The sequence below is a fragment of the Prinia subflava genome, chromosome 1 (assembly GCF_021018805.1).
Source record: "Prinia subflava isolate CZ2003 ecotype Zambia chromosome 1, Cam_Psub_1.2, whole genome shotgun sequence".
NCBI lineage: Eukaryota > Metazoa > Chordata > Aves > Passeriformes > Cisticolidae > Prinia > Prinia subflava.
Genome location: NC_086247.1, coordinates 83,639,032 through 83,649,830, shown reverse-complemented (window position 1 = coordinate 83,649,830; position 10,799 = coordinate 83,639,032). Strand labels below are relative to the sequence as shown.

Here is a 10,799-nt window from a genome sequence, read left to right as displayed (position 1 = left end):
GAGAACTTAACACAGATTTAGGAGAGGTTGTCTAGACATGTGGTGGAGTCTCCATCTTTGGAGACAGCTGAAAGTCATCTGGACTTGGTCTTGGGCAACCAGCTGTAGATGGCCCTGCTCATGCAGACCAGGTGGACCCGATGAGCTCCAGAGGTCCCTTCCCACCTCTGTCCCTATTGACACCATGATGAGCACATGTGCACATCAAGGAAACAAAATGTTATTCATATCCAGTGAGTTTAAGGTAAACTTTACTTGTATTCTGGATTCAGATCAATAGTTACAATTCAAGGAGTCTAGTGGTAGAGCATTCAAATTATAGGTTCTAAACAAAACTGCCTGCAGTGATTATTTTGAAGTACAAACTAATTGTCAAAGGATTAAGAAAGCATTTGGGAGAAAATTACAATTTCTGCTTTTCATCTAGGTGTTCCTCACAGTGTTAGAAAGTAATCCTGATTTTAAGGTGAACAGAGTTTGCCAAGGAAAATGATAGTATTGGTAGGGTTGTGTCTAATAAAGAATAAGAAAGCATGATCAGCCATGAACACCTCTGTGAGAGGCAGAGACCTCCTCACAATGGAAGCTCCGGTGCCAGCCGCCGCCACGGTGCCTTCCTCATTGACTTCCACGTACGCCTTGTGGACAACGTTTGACAGCACCAGAGATTTTGCAAACGTCATTGCAGAAAGGTCAACTTTTGATTCAGTGAAGATGTCAGTCATCCCCATCTCTTGTAAAACCTCGTTGAGGTTAAAGGTGCCCTCCAGCTTGAATCGGGGCAGGTAAACCTCCACTGTTGTCTCAAACATGTTCTCTGAGGAGGCCCACAGCATTAAATTTTCATAGGTGATTGTGCTTTCAATCTATAAGATGGGGGGAAAAAGAAGATTAAAATAGGTGGGAAGCTTTGAACACCTGAGATCTTTACCCAGTGTAAATTCAGACAACTGGCTTCCAGCCCTAGTCTGTGACAGGTACTGCCTTACCTGCTCCAGCCCACTGACAGATCCATCAGCCGCATCACCTGGCAGCAGGACGATCATGCTCAGTGACTTCTGAGCATAAGGGAGTTCAAGGATCTGAGCACCCACCTCCTCAATGTAGCCCAGGTTAAATTTGCCTTTCTGATACATCATCTGCACAGGTTTCCTTCTGTTCTGTTGAAAAGAAAATTACACAGTCAGTTAGGTAATACAGCTCTTACCAACACCTCTACTCAACAGGGAGGCAAGCTAAGTTCCCAACACACCCACAGCTTGCTCACAGGGCAGCTCAGCCCTGGACACTGTTATGCCTGCTGTAATGCTTACAGTGTTTAAGGTGAATAATGTTAAGTTTTACAGAATGTAGATGTACCTGATTCAGTTTAAAATCCCTCTGAACTGTTTTTTCTTCCTCAAATTTGCGTTCCCAGGATGCTTTGAAGTAGATTACATTCACAAGCACCAGCAGTGCGTGTCCATCAATCACACCAGGTGCAAAGAGTTCCTTGATTTTACCTAAAGGGAATTTTGAAACACAGAAGTATTTGTTAGCTGTCAGTAAGACTCTGGACTGAGGCTCTATAACTGGTGTGTCAACTTAGTTTTGGAAAAACTTAGAAACACAGTTCTCAGTTTATTTGAAGGACAAAAACAATATTCGTAAACAAATGGTAGATTACGCTGCCCTGTTACCAGCCAGGGAGGATCAGGGATCTGAGGGTCTCCAAATTATCCCCTGGTGTTCTGAATCTGCATTTATGGCTGTTTGCAGGAGCTGTTTGTCTGGCCAAGACTTGCAGGTGTTACTGCAATTATCAGGCAGGCATAAGGGTGGGAATAAAAATATTCTACAGCAAACATATATTTAACTCATAAATAATTTAGCTGGTAACTTACTCTAATATTTTAAGAGCTGATGGGAACAGAAACTACCCTTAAACAGCATAAAAGTGAACACACAGAAATGTGAACAGGTCTTTGCTTTTCCTACCCTGGAATTTCGTTTGCTGAACCCATGTAAGAAGGCAGTGATAGAATGGCTATGGTTTGGCTTTGTTTTACCTTGTGTCTCACTTTCAACCCAAGCATTAATTTTTCTTCTGGCAGCTTCAACAGCACCATGAAAGTCCACTGTTTGCAGCATTGCTCCATACAGTTCTTTGCTACACATCAGAAATTGCTGTAAAGCAAAATAAAGATCATGAATTGGTCAAATCTATTAAGCACTTACTGCCTTTTGAAAGAAATCAATCACTCTATAGTATTTTAGAAATGGTGAGGGACCTGTTGAATCCATAAAGGCAAAATTTCATTTTGGAAATGTCAAGTATCTCAAGTTTATTCAGAGGATCTCTGAAGAAGAGATAATCTAATGCATAGGTCAAAAATGTAAATAAGTAAAAAGAAAACCAGAAGAAAGAGTCTTGTCATGGAGAACTCTGAAGTTCAGATAAAAAAAATAAAGAAACAGAAAAAAATCCAAGATGAGTTGTTTGATGCTTAAGTATCAAAATATTTGACAGAAATAATTGACAGGAAAGCAAAGATGTGACTAGCAAGTTAACCATACCAAGTAGTCTCAAGACCACTCAACTATTCTGTAGGAAAGGAGCAAGTTCAGCAGGGCAATCCTGTGCATGAACCTGTACAACCTTCCTGGAGATAAACCCTCTCCAAGCTCACACTGCCCCAGCTGTCCCACTTGCAAGACCTGAAGTAGGTCGTTTACAGACAGCTTGAACAGGCCATTTTTGGCTGTAGGTTCTTCTCTGGCTGAGTACACACATATGCCGAAAGTGAACAGATCCCTGCTTTATTTTTGCTCTATAGCCTTTGATATCCACAGGGTGGTTTGCTTGTGGTGGTTTGGGGTTTTTTTTAATAAAAGCATGGAAAGTTGACAGTCTTGTCTCTTTCCCATCAGCCTCAAGAGCTTCCATGTAGCACATCATGTGCTCCAAAACACTCACAAGAGGGGCAACAGTGAGGCTCACAGTTACAGGGAAGCTTGTCATGGCCACAGCAGTTAGCAGGTGACTTACCTGGTGGAGTTCAAATCCTTGTTGTATAAAGAGATTGTTGGCCAAGGTTAAAACATATTTTTCACCAAGGTTTTGTAGTTGTAAAAGCAGCTCCTGGAAGACTTTATGGTTAAGGTCTCCCTCCTTGTTGCACTGGGAGGAGCACAAACACAACAATTAAAATGATTCCTCTGTACAGCTTTGGTTGCTAATTTGCATCTTCATTAGATAACACTATAAGGCTAGCTCCTGTTTTACTGATTTAAAAATCAGTACTGATTGAACTGATTGAAAAATCCAGCTTGTCCAAGCTTTTTAGCCTGATCTGCCTTCAGATGAGCTCACTGAAGGCTTTGGAATTGACTTCCTGGCCCTTAATAAAATAAAACCTTGTATCAGTCATTTCCTAGAGGATTAGGCAGACTCTGAGCATGTGATCTTGACTCCCTCCAGTGGCAAACCCTGGTGCTTTACCCGCACTAACCTACCGCGCAGTGAGGGCAGGGCTCCCCACCCAAGGACACACCTCTGAGAAGGAAGGCTGACTCTCCAGGCTTGCTGCTGGCTCCATTTCTGGGGCTGCACTCTCGTGATCATGTCCAAGACTCGTTCTTCCTGCAGCTTTCCTGACATGGAGCACCTGCGGGTGAAGATTCAAGTTATGTCAATTGTAACTGGGATAAAACCATGTTCCTTGCTTAAAAGCTTTGCTGTGCTGTACTGGATAAGTGGTGTAGATTCATGAAAGATGTTTTATCAGCTTCACTCATCAGCTGAAATGACAGACTTGAACTTGTTCATACATTCGTGTTCAGACTCACTTTTCAATGTTAACAAACCAAAAAGAACTTGCACTTAATGCCTCAAAATGTTACTCTTTGCTACCTCCAAATATTTATATTTGATTTGTGTTTTCATTGCTATGTTTGACTTGTGTTGTTATTACTACAGTTATCTTAAATTTCAAAACAAAAAGTTGTCCCAAGAAAAGAGACAAAAATTAATTTTTTTTAAAAGCATCAAAAATGGCTTCTTGCAATAATTCTTAACATTATCAACATCTTAAGAAACAGATCAAAACCACAGTGCTCTTCATGGAAACCAGTCCTTGCTTCTACTGTGCCAATACATCACTGAAAAGTTTTCACTGGCTTTTCTATTATAATAATGTTGCATCATACATAGACTTACTCTCGTTTTATAGGGGATACTGATATTGAACAACTCCCCTTGCTTTCCTAAAATAGGCAGGAGTCCCTGTCTAAAGGGTTGATGTGGCAGGGTTATGGTAGCCAGGGGACTGCAGGGGTGGTCTCTGTGCAAAGACAACAGACTGAAAGAGTGTCTGGGTGGGCACCTGGCAGCCACAGCTCTGCCATAGGTTTATTGGTCTTTTACCCCTTACAGTAGAGAGGAGAAAGAATAAGAAAAGAGAAGAAAGTTTGAAGAAAGCAGAACTTGCACTGCAGGAAGTAAAGGCACAGTGACTGGAGAGGTGGCCTTCTTTACCTCCTGCTTGCCCACCTCTGTGTGGGTAAGATATTTTGACTCTTGAATGTCATAAGAGACTAGTGGGCTGATGCTTCCAGCCACCCAGGTGCAACCCCTTCAGGTGTCTGCAGCTCTCCCCACTGCCCACCCAGACACCCACTCTCAGGATTCTCATAGCAACCACAAGAGGAAATGCCTGCCCATAATTCTGAAATAAAGCCTGACATTCTGCCAGCAGCCTTGGGGAAAGCCAGAGCTCTCCACTGTGCTGTATCAGCTCCCCTCAGTCAGCCCTTGCTCTGTGCTCTTGCAGGGGGTATGATGAGACTCACACCAGCAGATGGCAGGGATCACAGCACTCCAAGCACAACTGTGAAGGCAGCCCCTGTGCCTGCCCTTGTGCAGGTTTCCTGTGAGACACTTGCACGTGTGCCACGCTGGGATGCCCAGCATTTCCATTAAGGGAACACAATAAGCAATGTGGAAGCATCTCACCATGGTTCATGCATACTCACTTTTTCTATCTGAGCAGCAGTGTTGTTTTTTGCACCAAGATGGATCAGGGCCAGGGCAGCAGAGATGCTCATTGGAGAGAAGACAATATTTGTGTCCTCTGCACTTCTGTTGAGCTTTTTGTAGAGATCAAGGCAAAACTCAGTAATTGGTCTAGAAATGGAGTCCATAATGAAGTGGCTGCTGAGTGGGAGCACAAAAGAATTAGGAAATTTAGTGCAGCTGACCTAGCTAGACCGCAGAATGAAGCATCTGTCTATCCAGAGATAGCCCCATAGCTGGTTGTTGAACATAATAGATATTTTCTAAATCCTGAAAGTTTAAATCAGCCTTGCACAGATCAGTCTATGATGCACAGCAGGACCAAAGACACAAAGGGTCTACAAAAGGGACCCATGCTCATAATATATGTACATTCCTCAGAAAGGATGCTTTTTCTGCCTTATCCCAACCTTATTTCGTCTTAATTCATCCCATGTCTTATTTCAATTTATGGTATTGAAATTAGACAGGTATGGATTAACATTTTCCTTCTCTGAACTGGTTTGATCCATCAACTCTTGCATCTTTGACACTTGCATCAACTCCTTCCTCCCAACAACACACATTAGTGATAGAGACTTGGTTATAGAAACTAAGCCTGCACATAACCATCTGTGGTAACCAGAGCTGTGGCGAGGGGGTTTCAAACAACAGGTTTCTAAAAATAAAATCACTATTAATTAAATGTCTTCATATATGAAAAAGGGTCATTAACAGCTATGGAGACTGAACTCCATATGGAAACACTAACAGTTTGAAATACACTTTTAACTTCTCATAAATTTTCCAGGAATTAGAGATTAAGGCAGGATGCACAATTGAAAATTTCAAACAAAGTAATAGCCTAAGAGCCCTGAAAAGAAATCTCTAAGTTCCTGCTCAGTGATATGACAAGATATGTGTCACTCTCTACTTTTGTACTAGAAATATTACAGTCTGATACCTCTCCCATGGGTCATTTACATTCAGTTCACTCCATTAAGAACAAGTTAGGACCAAGTTGGTCCTTGCACGGAAGAGGCCATCTGAAAAACGGGCAATTAGTAACTCCTTTCCTGAATCTTCGGAGAACAAAAAGGTGTTGTGTAGATACCAGTGGGATCACACAAAATTTTCTGGAATCATTATACCAAAAAAACCCCAACCAACCAAAAAAAAAACCCACTTTCAGTATCAAACAAACATTTTGCACAAATAGTACTGGTCTGTATTCCAGAATTATTCTTTATTTAGGGGAAAATACACAGCCACTCTATGGAGACAAGTCCTTCATGTCTCCCGCGGCACAGATCTGGCTGTCTCTACCTTTCAGCCTGCACTGGGACCAACACGGGTCAGGTCCAGAGAAAGCTGCCACAGTTCCTCTCTTTTGGAAAAAGGAGTGAGTGCACAGCCAGGGGTTTCTCCCCAGTGCCCATGTATAGCCACAGCACAGCAGGCACTCTTCCTCAGCCCTGTCTGCCCTGAAGCTGCAGCCTGCAAGGGGAGGTCATGTGAGGAGCTCCAGTCTGTGTCACCAGAGGTTAAAGGTGGGACAAGGCTGGTGCAAAGCTGAACTTCAGGATCTTTTATCAGCAGGGCACTTGTGCAGCCTGTCCTGGGCTGTTGGTGCCACTTTGAGACTTGTCTTGAGCCCTCTGGGGAAGGGATTGCCTGGTGCTGGGGACCTGCAACCCATTCCAGCCTAAAGTCTCCTGCCAGCCTCGCAGTTCTTCTGCCACAGCTCCCTCCCTTCACAGAGAGCCTGACCTTCACAGAGATTTCTTTATGCAAAGAGCTACTCGAAAGGCCTTGCGCTGTTCTCAGGATGCAACATGCACACTATCTCCAGCTCAGCCATGAGCCAGGCATGACTTTACATGGAAAGCTGGGACTCAGGTGCCAGAAGTTACAGGACACTGGGAGTTGATATGGCTCAGCCAAGATGCAGCATTTGTCTGTGAAACCATCTTCACCTGCAGCAAGTGCCAGAAAATGGGAATGAACTCAGCCCACAGGGTAACAGAGTGAGCCTAAAACAAACTGCTACAGAGGCTTGGGAGAGATGAAAAAGTAAAGTTTCTGAATATATGGAGGTACATATATACCTTCAATGCGGCAAATGCAGACATTTCTTACCATTTGACTAATTTGAAAAGCACCACAGGAATCAATGCTTGATCCTTAGTGGTGCTCTGTGGAAAGGACCTGTGATACTGAAAGAAAAGTTCATAGATGTTTCATACTGAGACTTCTGTTTCACCCTGAGTCCAGAAGTACTTCACATAAAGACCCAATGCAAAAGGACAAAACAGATGAGAAATATCTAAAGGTTTCTTTGCACAGACAAATTAAAGATGAGTTTTATCTCACTAATTCTGAACACAGCTGTTTCAGCTCTGCTCTTACTGTCTTTTATATACTACAGTTTTAATTGTCCATTTAATAATACAGTTATCTTACCATAAGACATTTTACTAAATAATCTATCTTTTCTTCCACCTTCTTATCCTATTATCCACAACATTCTGAAAAGAAAACCCAGTGTATTTCAGTGCTGAAGTTTGTAGTGCTATACTTCCACATCTCTTGAAAGATCTGAAATGGAGCCGTGAAATCAGACACAGTGAATGCAGGGCATGAGGCACTTTGCAGGTGTGTCCCAGCTTCAGAACAAGTCAAGGAGAAAAATAAAGAGTTCATAATCTTACTCACTAGGAAGAAGGCAGCCCCACCCCACCCTGCAGGGAAAGGGCTGAGTGCCAGGAAGGGAGGGAGAGCCCAAGATCTGGGAACAGGTTTTAAAGTGAGTGTCTGGCACACCGTTGTGGCCACTCCTTTAGCAAAAGCAGCAGGCTGTCACCAGGGAGACATCCAGGTGCAAATGCTACAGCCAGCTCCATGGTTTTGTGAGTGGCAACTACTTAGAGAGCTGCCCTAGAAATCCAGAGGAGGGGAGGGCAGGTATGGGCTAGTGGAGGAAGTTTCTTAGTGCACAATGAAAGGATTTAGTGAACTTTCTCAGTCTAAAATGGGATGGGAACAAGAGTATGAATGATTCCACACCACAAAGTCTTCTGTGTAATCTGTGTAATGATTCAATCAGACTTTTGGAGCTACTGCAAGGACCACAGCATTTGGGGAACGTCTGCATGGTGGACAGCAAATAGTAATGTCACTTTTAAATGATCTTGGAGTGGTAAGGAGAGACGATACAGGATCAAAAGAAGTGCTCCAGGAAGTTCCTAGCTGCTGTTCCACACTAGCCAAAGCACCTGCACTGAGCATTATTAGTAGTGCAGAGCCCCTGACGACAGGAGATCCTTTCCATGATGATTCAACAGCTTTTAACATAGTCTAGCAAATGAAATTACTGGCACTGCAGTATGAAGTGAGCAAGAAGCTACCCAGGAAAACAGCTTCCTTCAGAAGGAACCACTGCATACCACAGACCTCGTAAAAATTACAAACTTCCTCCATGGCTCTGTGAAATGATGAACACTCCTTTTCTATAACTATTCATGATCTGTTCTCTCTTATTAGTTTGGTTTTGGCTAAGGTTAGATGAAATCAAAACAAAAACTATCAAAGAATAAAGAAACTTGTGCTGAAAGCTGTCATAATTAATGGTTGTATTAGATTATGTTATTCAGTCAACAGGAGGAGGCAGTAAATAGGGTGGAGAAGGTAAGAGATCTGTAGCCTTGCTGTTAAGGTAATTCTGTATTTCATTCAAGTTAAGTAAGAAGGAACCTGTTTTGCCTGATGCCACATGATAATTCCCATTGCATGTTTTACTTATTCAATCTGCATCCCATTAAGGTGCCTTAATATACATTCATTTCTCATGCACAGAAGAAAATAGAATTGGCAGAAATTACATGGTCTATCCTAGAAAAAGACAACATGACAGATAGTGCTTACATGACTCCTCACATGAAAGTTGGTAGAAGCTACTTTCTTATTTTTCATGACCATTCATACAAAAATATGTTTCCAAGTGTTTCTGTACTGATATGGAGTGAAAGGGACAAACAGCACATAAGAAAAATTACATTTCCTACAACATAACATTTCTGATCATCCCTAAGTGCCACAACACATGCTTTAAATTAAAAACCAATACATTTCAGCACAAAGCAGCTTTTCAAGCAAAATGGTGCCAAGTTAATTTTCCACACAACCTAGCCTCTCAGGATGCTACTTTTATGCCAGAAAGCCTTTTTCTCTCTGCTCTTGTTAGCATCAGCCCCTATGGTATCTTCTATTCCTCTTTCTAGGCCAGTAAATTCTGCATAAACAGACATGGATGTGCATTGACCTGTTACAGGCTGCACAGTGACAAGTTATTTGCTGTGCCTGTGTGCAGCTGCACAGGCTTCTCTGCAATCTTCTAAACAGCATTGCCAAACCCAGGAGCTCATATTTTAATGGCAAAGACTAGCACCCCCATTAACAAAACAAAATCTGAATACCACTCCACCCTTTCTCTTTTATAGTGTCATTGTTTAAGAACATAAACAACTTCCCTGGTAGTGGGGATCAATGTAATAGGGGAATGCCTTAGAACACAAAGAACTGCAAGCCCTCTCTCTCATCTAGTGAAAATTTCAAGGCTTTTTCCTGTGTCATGGAAATGTGAGTAAAGAAGGCAAATTAAGCTGTATCTCTCATCCTGTGGCTCAGGTTGCCCAGGTCATCAGCACCATCACTTTACGTGAGTCCTGTTTCTACCAGAGTGAGTAGAGGTGCTCTAAAAGAGCCTGTCCTTCAGCCCTTCTGGAGATACAGGCAGAAAAGTATCTACTTTCTTGTACAAGCCACTGTGCTCATCAGTCTTGTGGCAATTAGACTTTACTGGGTGGACAGAGAGGTTTGGGGGAAATTTCAGATTCAGAAGCCTGTGAAACTTAGGCAAGAATCTTTAGATGTGTCTCTACAATCCTCATTCTTGTCCCACTGAAGACCAGTTCTCCTTGTGTGAGCTCTTCAGCCACCTGAATTTTAGCAGTGTGTTTTACTGCCTGCAGCCTGTAAAGGCATCTCTCTCTCTGCCCAACATGTAAAAATGATGTTTACTTTACCAGCCTGTAGAGTACTTTGGATCAGGAAAAAAAATCACAGTTATTTTGGAAAAAAGAAAACAACAAAACAACATAGAATTTTTACCTTCTTGCCTGAAGAGGTTAAATGAAGACGACAACAGCTGAGTTCTGGAGCACGTTCCTGTGAATACTGTATTAAAAAATCTCCCACTCTCTTGTGGGAAAGTTCAGCCTCTAACCAATGATTGCTGATAGCAGCATCTTGCTGTTTAAAACAAATGCCATCACCATGAAGTTTCCCCACAGAAGAATGGGAAACCTATATCTAGCAATATGCTATTAGCATTTCTCTCAAGCTGCCCAACAAGTCTGGCAGGCAATATCTGCTGGCAACATCTCCTGATTGCAATGCCAAGTCACTCTCAGCTGGAAAACTGGTCATTAACCCTAAGAAGACCAATAACTGCACTGGTGTGCTTTGTCCCTTTCAAATTTTGACGGGGTCTGGCCTGGACAAAGGTGTGTGCAGAGTTCATGCCAAGATCATTTGGAGCTGAGCTTGCTTGCAGATATAGAGCAAATGAATGGGAAATGCATGAGCTTTATGTTGCCTGCAGCCATCTCTCCCTCTCAGGTAAGGAGTTGGCTTTATGTGCATGGAAGGAGCTTAATTAAAGAAGGGAAGAAATATTTCCTCGAACTGTAACAGGAATCCCCAGCCA

At 42.5% G+C, this 10,799-nt stretch overlaps 1 protein-coding gene across 4 annotated transcripts; it reads right to left on the bottom strand.

Annotated features, from left to right (window-relative positions):
• Positions 1 to 234: 234 nt before the first annotated feature.
• Positions 235 to 10,460, bottom strand: LOC134552310 (serpin B12-like). 4 transcript variants are annotated; one of them, XM_063400876.1, is made up of 8 exons: positions 10,202 to 10,460; positions 5,014 to 5,194; positions 3,534 to 3,647; positions 3,029 to 3,160; positions 2,049 to 2,166; positions 1,360 to 1,502; positions 990 to 1,160; positions 235 to 866 (listed from the first exon to the last, which is right to left on the bottom strand). In XM_063400876.1, the coding sequence occupies exons 2-8, from the start codon at positions 5,179 to 5,181 to the stop codon at positions 462 to 464; spliced, it is 1,251 nt and encodes a 416-aa protein (XP_063256946.1). In that variant the 5' UTR covers positions 5,182 to 5,194; positions 10,202 to 10,460; the 3' UTR covers positions 235 to 461. The 4 variants fall into 4 exon arrangements, with proteins under 4 accessions (XP_063256946.1, XP_063256956.1, XP_063256966.1 ...); XM_063400886.1 differs by having other exon boundaries at positions 5,014 to 5,191; XM_063400896.1 differs by having other exon boundaries at positions 5,014 to 5,127.
• Positions 10,461 to 10,799: the final 339 nt, after the last annotated feature.

What these genes read in the sequence shown, in the direction of transcription:
- LOC134552310 (XM_063400876.1), bottom strand. Translation starts at nt 5,181, where the DNA reads ATGGACTCCATTTCTAGACCAATTACTGAGTTTTGCCTTGATCTCTAC. An exon ending in GTCAGCCTTCCTTCTCAGAG is followed by an intron (nt 3,161 to 3,533) that starts GTGTGTCCTTGG and finishes TGCTCCTCCCAG; the next exon opens with TGCAACAAGGAGGGAGACCT. An exon ending in GGGATTTTAAACTGAATCAG is followed by an intron (nt 1,161 to 1,359) that starts GTACATCTACAT and finishes TCTTTTCAACAG; the next exon opens with AACAGAAGGAAACCTGTGCA.